At 34.9% G+C, this 16,328-nt stretch overlaps 2 protein-coding genes across 3 annotated transcripts; both read left to right on the forward strand.

Moving 5' to 3' along the window:
- Positions 1-818: 818 nt before the first annotated feature.
- LOC105790652 (iron-sulfur protein required for NADH dehydrogenase, mitochondrial) lies at positions 819-4,639 on the forward strand. Of its 2 annotated transcripts, none has more exons than XM_012618360.2 (8): positions 819-985; positions 1,112-1,232; positions 1,320-1,442; positions 1,924-2,021; positions 2,507-2,633; positions 3,234-3,319; positions 3,755-3,880; positions 4,061-4,639. In XM_012618360.2, exons 1-8 carry the CDS (start codon positions 959-961, stop codon positions 4,202-4,204), a joined length of 852 nt encoding a protein of 283 aa, XP_012473814.1. In that variant the 5' UTR covers positions 819-958; the 3' UTR covers positions 4,205-4,639. The 2 variants fall into 2 exon arrangements, with proteins under 2 accessions (XP_012473814.1, XP_012473815.1); XM_012618361.2 differs by having other exon boundaries at positions 2,507-2,591.
- A 704-nt stretch (positions 4,640-5,343) lies between these two features.
- Positions 5,344-8,975, forward strand: LOC105790651 (uncharacterized). Its single transcript, XM_012618359.2, has 5 exons — positions 5,344-5,882; positions 5,984-6,234; positions 6,345-6,636; positions 7,290-7,442; positions 8,180-8,975. Exons 1-5 carry the CDS (start codon positions 5,520-5,522, stop codon positions 8,564-8,566), a joined length of 1,446 nt encoding a protein of 481 aa, XP_012473813.1. The 5' UTR covers positions 5,344-5,519; the 3' UTR covers positions 8,567-8,975.
- The last annotated feature ends 7,353 nt before the right edge of the window (positions 8,976-16,328 follow it).

Raw genomic sequence — 16,328 nt, forward strand, 5'->3', positions numbered from 1 at the left:
TCTATAGGGCTCATTTTCTAATACGATCTTGAATATTTGCACCACTATTTGTACTTCATTGTGTTGAAAACATATTAAAGAAAAAAGTAAACCTTTATTCTTAAAATTAAAATTTTAAACTCACTCAATTCAAACTCGAAAATAATTTGTATAAAAAATAATCTAAACTTAAAATGAATTACTTTAGTAAATAGTCCAAATTTATTCAAATAAGAGTGTCAAACCCGATAATTTTAGCAAATAGCTCAAACTTATTCAAATAGGAGGGTCAAACTTGAGATTATCCGAATCCAAAATGATCTAAACCTAAAATTACCTTAACAAATAATATAAACTTATCTAAAGTTAAGCATCAAACGGGATACCACATCAGTATTTTCATCCTGAATTTCAAGATTTAAATTTGGATTTTATTTTTTTTAGGATGAAAATGTTGATAGGACATAAAACTGTTGAAAAAGAGATACATATGGCGTGATGTCACTATTTCATACAATCTTTTTCCCAAAGGATAATGATTGAATAAAAAAATTCATTTAAATAATGAAATTAATTAAACTTGAAAATATGAAAAACTTTGTTTACTTGTGAAATGTTTGGAGTTGATAATGGTTCAACTCCAAATAATTCAAATGTAAAATGATGGGAAAAGAAACGTAAGGTGATGACCGCTACTAGAATGAAAAATGGTAATCCCTAAATTAGCATTGCGTTTTCATGCTGGCAGGGTCCACCCATTCTAACACGCACCCTAATCGATGGGCTTCTTGATGGGCCCTACTACCCGTCCAGGTAAGTGGGCTTCACCTTCCTTTCGTAGGTTCTTCATAGCCCTCGCCTCATGCTTGTTGATGGGCAAACAACCAAAACCAATACACCAAGTATCTCTAAGTGAAGAAAGATGCGATCTTTTGCTGTTGTGTGTTTCTGAGACTCGTGAACTTTTACTTACTTCCTAATGAAAGGCTTCTGGCGACCCTTTGCTGTAAGTTAAAGGCTCTTGTGCTTCGCTGGTTTCACTTATTAAAGCTTCATTTCTTGTTGATATTTGAGAAATTTACTCTTCTTTTTGGGTTTGATTCAAAAGTTGATTCTTTTTTTCTTTGGGCAGAGGCTTGGGGGTGCTAGGAGCTATTCAGTGTTAAGCAATGATCAACTGAGAATTAACGGGGTTAAAGATGTAATTGCTGTTGCTTCTGGTAAAGGTGGTGTAGGCAAGTCTACCACCGCAGGTAATCTATTCTTTTCAGATTTATGAGGTAGGAATGCCATTTTCCAGGGGTTTCCACTAATATTAGTTGTTTTGCAATCTTTTGCAGTTAATTTGGCGGTTGCATTAGCTAACAAGTGCGGATTGAAAGTGGGCGTGCTTGATGCAGATGTGTATGGACCATCTGTTCCAACCATGATGAACATCCACCAAAAGCCAGAAGTTAATAATGGTAACATTTCTATCTTCCAATGCATATCTTTCTGTCAGTGGATGAAAATGTGGAAAATGTTATATCTATTTGTATATTAATTATCCATTAATTACAAGTTACAACAGGAATGAAGTACTTAAAAGTGTAATCTTTTTTTTTTTGGCCAGGGGTGGGGGACGGGGGGAGGTTAAAAAAGTTCCATCTGATAGTGCTGAATGTGTTTCATTGTAGATTTCAGTTACGTATGAAATCTTACATAGCAGATTGAGTCTTCAATGATCAATTAACAAATGGTTAAAGATCATATTCTGTATCTCTATCTCTAGTTTAATAAGAATTTGATTGATGCATGCCTGAGTCAAAAATTGTGTGGTCTTTTAGACTAGCTCAGAAAGAATCATTGACAGCAGAATTTTAGCTAGATAGTTTACAATCATTTCTTACCTTTTATATGAGATATGTTTTTAAAGCTCTCTCTCTCTCATACACACACGCACAGATATGAAGATGATTCCTATTGAAAACTATGGAGTGAAGTGTATGTCAATGGGATTCCTGGTGGATAAGGATGCACCAATTGTCTGGAGAGGCCCCATGGTATTCTAATTTATAAAGTTTCTTGTTCTTTTTCTTTCCCTCATTCATGGTGGAACATAAACATTGTTATAGCTTCTGTGTAAAAAGTGGCTTGTTTAACAATCCAGCTGTCCATCTATCTCTTCTTACATTCAGAGAGCAGAGAAAGCAAGATTGTGCTGCCAGCCTATTAGTTTCAAATCCAACCTTAGTTGAGTTGGCTTCCCTATTTCATATAATGTAGATATTGTGTTATAAGTCACAGTTGCTTCATTTGAGAGTTTGTCCCATAAATTGGAACTTGTGTATTTCCATCCTTTGCCTACTTTTGTTATTCATAAAATCTACAACCTGTGCAAAAAAAAAAAGACTGCTCATAATACATGTTACCTGTCTAACAAATGCATTTTCCGATCTTAAGAATTTTGGAAGCTAAACTGTTTTAAACATTCCTTCTCTCATTTTAAGTTTACATGGTATTTTATGATAGCTTAAATTTATTTCAGGTGATGAGTGCTCTTCAGAAAATGTCGAGGGAAGTTGCTTGGGGAGTTCTTGATATCCTTGTGGTGGATATGCCCCCTGGCACAGGTGATGCACAACTAACTATGTCCCAGAAGCTTCAGTTGTCAGGTGGATAATAAAATTTTAGCTTCTTTTTTTCCCCTTCTTTTGGGAGAAAGGTGTTTGGTACTGTGCTTGAAAACTGACATATCAAAACCAAGATGAGCTTGGACTAGTCATAAAACATGAAATACCTCTTTGGCTGGATAGGTGTTCCACTCGCTATGTAAATTCAAGCTTCGTCTATCAAACCTCATTAATGTCATCATCATTCAGATCATTTGTGCCTATATATGATTTTTAGTTGATTTCCTTGATAAAGTTGAATCACTTTGACATCACAATAGCTTGAATGAAAATAATTATTACCTTGCTATGTTACCTTTTGGCATCACCTTCGCCCGATTCTCTCTTGCGTGAATAAGAGGCTAAAATTATGATGTCTTTTATTTTCTAAGGTCTAGTTTGAGAAGGATAAGAACATCACTTTTACCCTCTCCCCAAACTCTCTTTCCTTTCCTACTGTCCAACCACCAACATCCTTGACAGGGACAAACGGAAATGAAGGGAAGCATATCTTACTTCACTTGCCCTATCTGATATATTCATTAAATTCAAAAACTTATGTTTGATGGTTTTTTTTCTTTAATCATTGTTTGTTTTTCTTAGGTGCTTTAATAGTTTCAACCCCACAAGATGTTGCACTGATTGATGCTCGTAGAGGAGTTAGAATGTTCTCTAAAGTTCAAGTTCCTGTAAGTCATAAGTTCTGCATGTATTCTCTTATCAGGCCTGCAAAGCTTGTTGAAAATTTGTGTATGGTGCCTAAATTTGGTATTGTTATGAAGTTCTGAAAAATGACTGCATTCAACTGCATGTGATATTACGCATTTATATTGTCAGTTACTATTACTTAGTACTTTAAGTTATAAATCTGTTTGTGGGATAGAAATGTTATTGTTGTCATTGAAAGATTTTGGTTTTATGAAATTCTTTCTGGGAAGAGTATAATATCTGAACTGTTGCCAACAGTGCATGGCTGCATTAAAGGATATTGGCTAAGCTTTTTGAGCATGTGGATGGTGTCAGCACCTTCCATAGAACTTCCTTACGGTGTGATGTAATAGTTTTGTTATTACTATCGATCTACTCTTGTGGAGTTAATTTTGAAATTCCGACTGCTTTTATAGATTTTGGGATTAATAGAGAACATGAGCTGCTTCAAGTGTCCACACTGTGGTGAACCTTCGTTCATCTTTGGTGCTGGTGGAGCCCGTAAAACAGCAGCTGAGATGGGTTTGCAACTTGTTGGTGAGGTCAGTTGTTGATTAAAGTTAACCAACTACAAGCAAGTATTAAAGTGACTAGCTATAACAAATCGAAAATCATTAAGGAGGACTTTCTTTGGCCTAACTTGATAGCTATTATATTGTTTAACGTAGCTGCTAATATTCAAAGCTGCAAATTTATATGATCCGTTACCAATACCTGCTCAGATACCCATTGAATTGGACATTAGGAAAGGCTGTGACAAAGGCATGCCGATAGTGGTATCAGCACCTGATTCCGCTGTCTCCAAGGCTTACCATGATGTAGCTCAAACTGTTGTCATGAGACTTGAGGATCTGGCAAAGGCATGAAAATACTCTTGAGGTTGGTCAGTGAAGTTTGCTTGTGCCAACCATCTTCATTCCCGTGTTTTCGTGGTGGTGCTTTGTTCATCCTGATATAAATAATTTTTAAGTTTGAGCATTTTTGGTCATGCGATGACAATATTAAGCATTTGGGACCATAGTGATTAAAATACTTATTTGATGAATTGCACACTCAGACCAGTTTAGCTAGGAGCATGCGATTTACAGTCTGCATTTCTGCACCGCAGATGGAAGGGATGAGCCCTTGATCTGTACATTTTTATCTGGTCTGTCTTTACATGGATGCTGGACACGGTTTCTTGATTGTTTCATGTAAATGTACTATCCTGAAATTAGATGACACTGAAATGATTTAAATCTTCGAAATTGGAAATAATCCAAGAACCTTCCAACCAGAAACATAGGTTGGGTGTTGCAACACTTTTGGTACTTGAGCTTTGAATCGTTCAAACAGGCAAAAGATGTTGAAGTCTTAAAACAATGATACATTGAATAATGTAATTTGAGCATATTCATATGCTATTCGGATAGCCGTCACTCTTTCTGCCAAAGAAAACCACTGCCACGTTTATTCTTGAACGTTTCTTAAGATTATATTGCTTGAAAAGTTAACCTGTAATACAATTCAGATAACATAGATTCTATCTTTTTCTAAAGACAATTACGAGCTATTCAAAGGTCTTTGAAAACCATTCTAATGAAAATTATCATGGATTTAACATCTCCATTCAACTTTGTAAGCAAACTTTATCTTTTTTTTTTTGGAAAAGAAAAGGTAAAAAGATGAAAATATTGTAGAAATGAAAGAAAGTGACGACATAATTGCAGATTCCATCTAGGAATCCCCCACTGGAAATCAAAGTTAAAAGATGAATGAACAGAAAACAAGAGTCATTACTTTTTCTCTCTTCTATTAACAAATTTAATCTTTCCCTTAAAAATTTAATTCATTTCTATTATTTGATTATTTTATCAATTAATGTACAAATAAATTTTTTTAATAAATTGGATAAAATTTTATATATAATTAATTTAATTTGATTTTACTTACTCCATTGGAATAAATATTGTTATGAGGGTTGGAACTTTGATTGACTCAACCCTTTGGAAATAGAAAAAGGTCACATCTTTAGCCAATCGCCACCCATTCATTTATTCCGTAACCTTTTCCTTTTCAGTTTAAGCATAGTTTTTATATTGAAATTACTATTCCAATTTGTTTGCTCTCAACTTCCATTACTTCTTCTTCGTCGTCATCATCAGTTTTTTTTGACGCATTTTCACTTAGGCATTCAGCTGAATGAATCACCAATCAGTAGCCTTTAAGAACACCCAATTCCCTTTCCCTCCCCACCTTCACCATTCCACCCCTATCCCTTCTCGCCTCCTCTTTGCCTTTTCCCTCCATCCTAACAAGACCATCACCAAATCTCCCTACTCTGCCTTCTCTTGCCGGGGTTTCCATACCCCACTTCTCAATCACCCCTCTAGCTCTTTCCACTCTTCCAACGCTTCGAAACCCGCCGCCGTCAAAACCGTCGATGTCGCCACTCTCGGCAACCTCTGCGTCGATATTGTCCTCAATGTTCCTAAATTACCCCCTCCTTCCCCAGATTCTCGCAAGGCCTTCATGGAGCAGTTATCCTCCTCTCCTCCCGATAAGGTAAAAAAAGATTTCTTTCCCTAGTTTTTTGGATAATGGTAAAAGGAATGGTACTCTTTTTCCAAATGGGTTTTCAAATTTATTTTCCTTTTGGGTCACAGCAATACTGGGAAGCTGGTGGAAACTGTAATATGGCTATAGCAGCTGCCAGGCTGGGACTTAAGTGTGTTGCAATAGGTCACGTTGGTAATGAAATTTATGGGAAGTTTCTTGAAGATGTGCTTCAAGCTGAAGGAATTGGTATGGTTGGAATGAGTGAAGAAACTGATGTTCTCAACGCTCCTAGTTCTTCTTATGAAACCCTCTTATGCTGGGTGCTTGTTGACCCTTTGCAAAAACATGGCTTTTGCAGGTAAAGAAAAAAAAATCTTGTCTTGTGGCTGTTTTTTTAATGATGTGCACCAAATTTGGTTGAGAAAATGGTTGCTGAAGTTTTATGTGGTGTTGTTTTTGTTTCATTAGTCGGGCGGATTTTAGTAAGGAACCTGCTTTTAGCTGGATGAATACACTTTCTGAAGAAGTAAAGAGGGCAATTAAACGCTCGAGAATCCTGTTTTGTAATGGTTATGACTTTGATGAGCTTTCCCCTCATATGATAATCTCGGCTGTGGAGTATACAGTCGAAGTTGGCACATCGGTGTTTTTTGATCCAGGGCCGCGTGGGAAGAGTCTTTTAAGTGGAACTGTGGAAGAGCAAAAAGCACTTGAGCATTTCTTGAGGATGAGTGATGTCCTCCTTCTAACATCTGACGAGGTGCTTTTCTGAATCTATGGACATTTTCATTCTATTTTCCTTTATTCTCTGTTTGTATTGTGCTTTTATATCTATTTTCCAATGCTTTCATATCTCATTTTGATGTAATTGTAATCATTTCAACTTTCTGAAGTTGCTTCACTTGATCGTTCGTAAAGTGCAGGCCATGGCCTTTTCTTTCAATATTTTTGCTGCAGTCCTTTTTGTTCCTTGTTGTCTAAGCGTGGTCTAAGCACCTTCAATTTGAACCTGATGGTCCAGTCTCCTATTAGACCTGTTTCAGTTCATGCTCAAATCATCTCGACTTTTGTCTAATCACTTGGAATGATTGTTCCTTTACTGGTTAGTTCTTTAGCTGAACCATCAATCTAAGAATATTTGTCAACTATCCGAGATGAAAATGCTGAACTCTATACTTCGTGCATTCATTTTATCAATATTCGTCTTTCTTTGCCTGAAAAAGCACAGGTGTTTTTAGGTTATAGGACATGAGTATTCTTCATTCTTTGATTAATATTACGTATGCCCGCAGCTTTGGAGCTTTGGATCCCAGTAGGAAGTATTTGGGCTTTTATGGTATTTGATGTGGAATATATCTATCTAATAGCCTCTTTTGGCTGTTTACCTAATTACTTACATTTATGGACTTTCAGGCTGAATCTTTAACCAGCCTAGTGGACCCGATTCTTGCAGCGCAGGAGTTGCTGAGGAAAGGAAACCGCACGAAATGGGTGGTTGTGAAGATGGGCCCTAAGGGTTCCATTCTGATAACCAAGTCCGGTATTACTTGTGCATCTGCATTTAAGGTGAGTTATAGCTTCCTTTTATATCTGAAAACTTAAAAAAGGGTTTAGCTACATGGTGATTGTTATTAATGGAAATACCTTGAATAAGTTGTCAAGTTGCTTTAAGCTTGGATGCCTTTCATTTTAGCTTGAAAATGTATTTTTAAAGTTCATGGTCATGTATACCTTAAGTAGTAACTAACAGAAGTTTCAGATACATATTTTAAAATGTAAATTGTCCCTGAAAATATGAAGCCTGTTTTCTGAAAATTTGCCTCCTTACAGCTTGTAAAGAAGCTACATATGACTAGACCTATCAATTCTGATCCGAACTTGAAAATCCAACTTGATCTCAAGTCCAACCCAACTCAATTTGATTATAAAAAGTCAACAACTTGAATTTGCCTAACCCAAACATGAATTGACCCAAACCTAAATTGGCCTGAATCCGAAGCAATCTGAATCTGGGACAACCCAAACCTACTACCTAACTTGAGATGACTTGAACTTAAAAGTGGCCAAAATCCAAAATGATTCAAATCCATAATGACTTGATCCAAATGACCACTTGAGATGATCTGAACCTGAAATTGACTCAGACCCAAAATTATAGGAAGTATTAAATCTGAATTGACACGATCTAGATAGATCTAACCCAAAATCAGTCTGACCCACCTAATTGATAGGTCTAATATAACCATTCTTTTGGATTTGGTCATTCTTCTAACCTGTCCGAATTCTTTTCAACATTTGATTAGGTGAAAATCATGGACACTGTCGGGTGTGGAGATAGTTTTGTAGCTGCCATTGCATATGGTTTTATACATAATATTCCATTGGTTACTACGTTAGCATTTGCAAATACCGTGGGTGCTGCTACCGCCATGGGTTGTGGTGCTGGTAGGAATGTAGCTACATTGAAGCAAGTGGTGGAATTGATGGAAACACCCGACCTCAATGAGGATGATAAGTTCTGGAATGAGCTACTGAGGGAACATTTGGACTCACAAGAGGTCACATTTCTGTCAAAAATGGTTCTAAATGGAAGCAATGGCAGGATGAAGCACGTTACATTGCAAAAGGTGGTTTCTGAGTTGCTGCCTAAGCTTAAATCAAGTCAATTAGAGGGCACACTGTCATCTTAATGGGATAGCAGAGGAAATTAGATTCACAGCAAACAATACAAGTTTCAAAGGACGTCCTTGTATGAAATCAGTCTGGGTTTGATTTGTTTGGCAATACCACAGCAAGTTCTTGACCGGGTTCTGAATGAAGTAGTTCCTGGGAATATATCAAGTGAGAAATAAAGACAGTGCTTCATATGCTGTTTTTTGAGCATTTTTTGCCACAATTCATGGGTTTGTGAATTGTGCTAGGGTAAGATCAGCTTTTGCAGACCAATGCAAAGATGTTCTGTTTATGTTTATTTATTTGTTAAAACTGTGTGATTTTGCAGAATCAAATTTATGAAAGTTGTGATTTTTGCTAATAAAACTCCATCTGATACCAATATGTAATTTTTCCAGTACTAATTCTAAATATGTTTATTTTTCATCTGATACTGGTATTCTTTCGGTTCTATAATAAACTACATAAAATACCATAAATTAAGTGAAAGAACTTAGCTGTGTGATTATTAATGAAAGAACCAAAATTATTATTTCAATAATTGCATACACAAAAAGTGAATGACCTGGACCTAGAACTAGAGACAAAAAGTGAACTTAACTGCGTGGTTATTAATGAACCAAAGACGTCACATGACCCATCATTGACACCCATTATTTAGAATCCTAAGCCTTGGATGCTAAATCTTAAACCCGATTCTAAATTTTAAACTCTAGATCATAGATCTTAAACTTTAAATCTTGAACCTTGAACCTTAAACCTTAAACCTTATACTTTGGACCCTAGACTTTAGACTACAATTTTTTAACCCTAAACCCTAGGCCATGGACCTTGACTTTAGACCCTAAACCTTTAACCTTAGACCTTAGACCTTAGACTCAGGACCTTAAAACTTGGACCATAGATCTTGGACCTTGAACCCTGGGTCCATGGTTCAAGGTTTAGGATTCAAGATTTTAAGGTTTAAGGTCTAAGATTCAAGATTTTAGAGTCCAAGGTTTAGATTCTAGGGTCCAAGGTTCAAGGTATGCTCCAAGGTCTTGGTATTGTGGTCTAGGGTTCAGAGTTCAAGTTCCTGATATTGTGGTTTAGGGTTCAGAGTTCAAGGTCCAGGGTCTATGGTCAAAGGTTTAGAGTCTAAGATTCAAGTTTAAAAAAATATCAAAATGATGTGTCAATTACATAAGGGATACAAAATATGCGTAGGTTAATGATTTATTAGGGAGCTTGGACTTCAACTTAGGAGCATCGCATCACTATTTAAGGTTTTAAAGTTTCTTTCGTAACTATATTGGGAATTATTTGTCTAAGAATAATGACATGTACACTAAGGCTTATTTTGAATATGAAAAATGTAAATTTGATTTGTAATTCAAACCCCTTTTTGTGTTATCAAATGAATTTTGATTAGTCATTTAGTTTAAATATGACCGTGATATGTAATTTAAGCTTGAAAGGGAACTTAAATTTGTTTTATAATGTCTTAGAACCCGTGGAAATGATACAGATGTGTTTGCACATGTTTTTAAGTATTTTTAGACTAGTTTTTAGCTTTAGGAACTAGGTTCCGATACCCATGCTATAAGGGGCCCAATTGCCGATATATAGGATTTATGTATCGGAACCTTAGCCCAATTATCGATACATAGATTTTGTGTATCGATACATAGGCCCTAAACCTAGATCACTACACTATTTTGAGTTTTTTTAGCCTACTAAAGCTCAGATTTTGACCTCAAACACTTTTGATCACCTACAAAATGATTCTAAATGATTTTAAAATACTTCCAAGCCTTAAATTTATTCTTAAACTAAACTTTATGTTTTACCAAAATATTTAAAGTTTGAAAATTTCAAGATATCCGAGATTTTTGCTTTGTATATGCTCCGGTAATATTTTCCATTCGTACTGCAACCTGAGACGGGTGAGAGGTGTTGCATCTACTTCTACCTATAAAAACATCCCTCACCTGGATAGCAAAGGATAATTTAAGTGCCAAAGTGAGACGAAAAAATGCTTAGGTACCAAAGTGGAAAAACAAATATAATTCAGGGGCCAAAATGAGCATTAAGCTTTGGAAAAATGCATCTATATTCTATACTAAAAACAAAGTGAATGATTTTTTTAATAATGTTGGAAAAACGGTTTTGAAAAACGCAGCTGAAAATAAATTTAGGGGAAAACCAGAGTTTTAAAATTATTTTCAAAACAAGATCTTTGTTGTGATATCTAAATTAATAAACACTTAATCAAAAGTGTACCTTTTTTTATTCGTCTAGGATGAGCGCTTCAATCGAGTAGTACTTTTCGCTATCCTCAAGCTCACGTCTGCCGAGTGTGAGCTTGCTTTGAATCAGAAAAATTTTTCACAAAAATTACCAGTGGGGTAATTTCATAATTTCTCTAAATTTTTGGGTCAAGTTGTAAATCAGAAAAATATCTCTAGAAATTTTCTGGAATAATCTCTTCAGAGAATTTTCTCTCTACAACTTTCTCTTGAATTCAAGTGTGTGTAAATGATAACCCGAGGCTCTCTTTATATAGGAGAGTTTAGAGAGTTCAACTATTATTAAACTTAATCACTTTAATATTAAATTAATAAAATATTGATAAATATTAGATTAAATTTAATATTAATCTTATTAAAATAATAGAATATTTATCTATAAGATAAACATTAAATTAAATTTAATGTTAAGATAATCACTTCAATCTTAAATTAATAAAATACTATTCAAATAAGTATTAAATTAAAATTAATATTAAACTATTAAACTATTATTATTTTTGGAACAATTAATTTGAAATCAAATTCTTTGGTAGAGTCCCAGTAGGAGTGTAACTCTTCTATTGCTCAATCGCCGACGACCAACCGTCGTTGGCCATTGGGATGCCGTCGTCGTAGCCACAAGCATCGCCATGTCCAGTGATGTAGGTGTGACACTCTTACGGCACCTAGAGTCGGTTTGGCTACTACCAATTTGGTTCGGGTCAATGACGACCCGACCGGTCTGATCTAGCCATGTGTTGGATCGTCGGCCTGGTTTCATATACTAGGCCCGGTTTGACTAGTTTTTGGGTCTTGGTCTCGGTTTTAGGCTTCTAGGCCCAATTTACGATCTCAGATCCAATTTTCAAGTTCAATTACCCATTGGGCCAATTGTCTGATTTAAAAATTAATTTCTAAAAATATCATATTAATTTTAATTAATTTGATTAATTTAATTTTACTTGATCAAAATTAAATTTTCCAAAAAATCATTTAGATTTTCCAAATTAATTTTTCAAGAAAATTTTTTAATCAAATTCTCTAGTTGAACAATTCTAATGACCACCTAATTTAATTTCACATCGAATAAATTGAGTCAATAAAATTATTTCCAAATTCGTAGAATTTTCTTCTGATTAAAATACAGTCCGATCGAGCTTCTGTTAAGCTAGCGGAGGGACCAATCTAACATATACAATTAGGCTCTAGTGATTGTAATTATGTCCAGAAGTATCGTTCCAATAATTTGCAATTACTTAATCAATGAGTCAGTCCACAATAAGTACCATGATTTAAAACTCCTTATTGTATACTCTTTACGAAAGCAATTCATCCAACTACTTTGTCCAATGACCTCATCATATGTGTATTACCCTCATATGATATCCTTGATTTCTTTGAGTTAAATCCGTTTACTCAATACAATCTTATTTTATCTTATTGTCACGATTGTGTGTTCTTAATGATTAATATGATCACTGTCAACAAATGATTGTGATAAATTGCTCATTCGAGAACAAGTAACCCTTGACCATGTTTCATATTTATCAATCCACACAATGCCAATGAGAGTATATCATTAACTCTTTAATTGGGCTATGAATTCCACTGTTGCTAGTAAAGACATGCCATACACAAGTCATGTACCCAACATACCGGCTATGGACTTGATCATCTTTAGAGCATAAGCCTCCACTTATATCAAAGCATATGAGTTGCATACGCATGGTTAGTGACTAACTCGGAATTTAGGTAAATCACACCATGAACGTCACAAGTGAATTAATTCACAAACGGATTCAGAATTAATTCATCTTGGGTCCAGTCCAATGTATCATTCTACCAATGAATACATCTATGTCTCTACTCGTGGAGCCAACTACTCCGATAGCCAAGGCTAGTCATCTCCCCAATTGGAATACTAGACAACATAATAATCATTCTCAGTATTTGAATCAAATGCTCATTTTGATTCTTTTACAGGATTACAGACTCATTTAGATTATCTACTGAAGTAAGTTGTCTTTCTCGCAATGTAAATGTTCTTACAATGCCACTTATCTTCAGATTGAACTTTAGACAATCAATGAGCTAATATTTGCTTGTCACAATTTCGCTATGCATGCAAAATATAAAAGACAAAATACAAAATACATGATAGTGAAATGTGAAATTAAATTTATTTATTTACTCATCGTTTAAATAAATAAAAAATAGTTACATGTTTACTATAATATGGGCACATTTCCCAACAAATAAGTTACTTAAATTTCCCTCACAATGTAAGCCAAATAAATTAATGAGATAATCTCTTGCTATGGCAACCATGTCCTCATGATAAAGTCGATTGCCGGAGCCATCCTTCAAGCAAACAACCTCAATTGTCTGTTTCCAAAGTGACGCAAAATTGAGGAAAAAGGTCGTGTTGTGATCTCCATTCTTCAACCAGTTGGCTTGAGCTCGTTGCTTCTAATAAACTTCCTCCTTATCTGCCTCCAAATTAAGGGCCATTTTTTATCAACAATTTCCAATAATACTTCCGAATCTGGGGCCAAACTGTTAAGTTCCTCCAAGCAATGATTGAGAAACTTCATCTGCCTTTCATTTGTCCTTTGCTTACGAGCACCCCAAACCTTCAAACCCTTTCCCAAACTCTTTAGGCGTGAAGGCACATCACCACCATTGTTTCCCAATAGCCTACGGATCTCCAATTCATATTCAACATTGAAAGCCCAACTCCTCTCAAAATAAAATTGAACAGCCGTATTCCGGTATCCAGTTGGAACAGACACCCCAGTCGTATCAATAAGTATTGGGAAATGGTAGAAAAAGCCATATTGTAAATGCTGAACTACATAACTGGGGAAAACCTATCACCACCCACTATTTGCCACCCCCTATCAAGTTGCTCCCAAATGTTATTTTTTGGCAACCGTCCTTGCTCCCAATTAAACCACTGACCTTTAAAACCTAAATCATGCAAATCACGGTCAATTAAAGTCTCTCTGAAAGCCTTTATTCATCTTTTGTCCCATTCACATGTTGGATCTAGTGCTCTAAGTGTAGTATTTTTGTCAAGATACACTTGTAATTTTTTTGAATAGATTGATTAATAAAAAAATTCATTAATTACATTAATATACTTTATATAATTTTCCTCACATGGTTATTGCGAGCAAAGCAAAATGGAAGCAAATGTTGCTTACTGGTTGTCTAAATGTTTAACTAATACTAAACAATATTACATGAGTGCGAAAAGATAACTTGTATTAGTAGATGAACCTAAACATGTCCTTAGTCTAATCGAAAATGAGCAAACCGATTGAAAGACTAATATGTCATCTATCAAGTCCAATTAAGGAGATGCCTTGTCTTGGGCATCAGAGTGGATGACTCCCAAAAGATAGAGACATAGATGTGATTGACTGGATTGACAGTACATTGACATGACCCATGTAACATCCCTTACCCAATCCGGTTGTCAAACCTGAGCAATAGGATGTTACGAATAAATACCAAACAATTACATTTAATTATAGTTCAAAACTAAACTAAATATCATTCCATCACATAAGAACAAGTATATCCTACAATTAAATTAATTTTGAGTTACTATCGAGCTCATGAAAACTTTAAACCAACCCGACAACAAAAAAGGGTCACACCATATTGAAATCAACCAACCTCCACTAGTTAAGTATTTGGTTAATTTCTTAGTTTTATACTCTTTGCAATTTAGTCCTTAGATTAGCATATTTAATTTTCCTTTAGTCCTTAGATTAGCATATTTAATTTTCCTATCATATTTTCTTACTATGATTTGTCGTACTATAAAATTGTATGAGTAGTCGCTTAGACTCTCTCTTGTATGCTAGTGGAAACACTAAAATATATAAAATTTTCAACACCTTTTGAGCACTAATTCATGTACTTTCTAAGTAATTTCTATCGAATTTTATACTTTTATTATAAAATAATTAATTTGAATTCAATTTATGAAAATTTTTTAATTTTAGTTATTTTTATAATAATTTTGCATAATTTGGTCTATTTTGATAGTTTTGCACAAATGATGAAAAATCAGCTCAGCAATCACCTTGAGTAGATTAGACAGTTGAAGCACTTCTCAAATCATTTAACCCATGAAGATGGCTAATTATTATCCAGCCATGGATGCCCCAATTAGACTCCTTGAACCCATTGAAAAATTGTTCTTGGTCTAATAATAATTGGGTTAAATTTACTCCTAGCTTGATGCAGAGAAAGGGGCCCAAATTTGCTAAGTTGAAGAGGATTGATCCACTAAGAGAATAGCAGCTCATTTTCGACCCAATTGCTACCCAAATCAGCTAACTAAGCTGATTATAACAATTTCAAAATGGTCCTTAAACTTCTTTTCAAGACACGGTCCAACCCCTCCCCTTTTCATGCAATTTCTTTCTATCCACAAGCTAAAATTAACAAACTCATTTAACCACTCCTTCCACCTAGCATGGTCGACCTTATGAAGGGGGATTTCATGCTATTTTTAGCTAACTTGATCTTCCAATTTCAAGTATAAATAGCCCCTTTCACTTCCTCATTTCACACACCATTCATCATTCACTTATATTTTCTTTCACTTTTCTCTTTTATTCACATTTGCCTTTCATTTTTCTTTCCCTTTCCCTTTGACGATTTCCCCTATTGAGAAAGAGCTAGCACGTCTCTTGGAGCAACAACAATCAAGCATTCTTGAAGGTCGTTTGATAAATGATAAAACTAACATATTTTAATTCCATTCTTAATGCATTTTTGGATGATTATTTCTGCAAATTGGTAGTTTGATGCTCCTAATCCCTTTAATTCATTTTTTTATACTTAGGTGAGCATTTAGGAGCAAAAAGAGGCAAAAATTAGAGAATAAGAGTAGATTTTAGGAGCAACGCAGGATGGACACACGCCTATGTGACCCACACGAACTGGACACACGCCCATGTGCTATCCCGTATTAATTTCTCACCCTGCTTCCCAAATACGAGGAAAAACAAATTTTTTAGGCTTTCTGAGCATTTTAAAGTCATAAATACCAAATAGAAGAAGAGATACAGGAGCGAGGAGAGAAGATCGAAGAAAACACTCAAGGAACACCATTAGAGCCACTTCTGAAGCAGATTTCCATTAAGATCGAAGACCTCATTTTAATTTCTTCTGAAGTTTTTATGAGTTTCTTTGTTTCTTGTGGTTTTTTTGACTTTGAGATGTTTTATTTCAGAATTATGAACTAATTCCCTAGATATCTAGGGAGGATGAAACCTATGATGAATTCTATTATTTAATTTCTGTTTTACATGATAAATACTTGATTCTTGTTCTCAATTATGTGTGCTTATTCCTTGTTTTAATATTTTCGAGATATTAATTCATGTTTAATATGCTTAATTTAATGGAGCAAAAGTCCCTGTTTAAGAGTAGATCTAGCATAATTGAGTGGAGTTGCATGCAATCCTAGAAATAGGACGACATAAAT

The sequence above is a fragment of the Gossypium raimondii genome, chromosome 8 (genome assembly GCF_025698545.1).
Source record: "Gossypium raimondii isolate GPD5lz chromosome 8, ASM2569854v1, whole genome shotgun sequence".
In the NCBI taxonomy this organism is placed as follows: Eukaryota; Viridiplantae; Streptophyta; class Magnoliopsida; order Malvales; family Malvaceae; genus Gossypium; species Gossypium raimondii.

Excerpts from the sequence above, each read along its gene's own strand:
- LOC105790652 (XM_012618360.2), top strand. The coding sequence starts at position 959 with ATGAAAGGCTTCTGGCGACCCTTTGCT. Across the intron at positions 1,233-1,319 it reads AGGCAAGTCTACCACCGCAG|TTAATTTGGCGGTTGCATTA; the intron begins GTAATCTATTCT and ends AATCTTTTGCAG. Across the intron at positions 1,443-1,923 it reads AAAGCCAGAAGTTAATAATG|ATATGAAGATGATTCCTATT; the intron begins GTAACATTTCTA and ends ACACACGCACAG.
- LOC105790651 (XM_012618359.2), top strand. The coding sequence starts at position 5,520 with ATGAATCACCAATCAGTAGCCTTTAAGAACACCCAATTCCCTTTCCCT. Across the intron at positions 5,883-5,983 it reads CCTCCTCTCCTCCCGATAAG|CAATACTGGGAAGCTGGTGG; the intron begins GTAAAAAAAGAT and ends TTTGGGTCACAG. Across the intron at positions 6,235-6,344 it reads CAAAAACATGGCTTTTGCAG|TCGGGCGGATTTTAGTAAGG; the intron begins GTAAAGAAAAAA and ends TTGTTTCATTAG.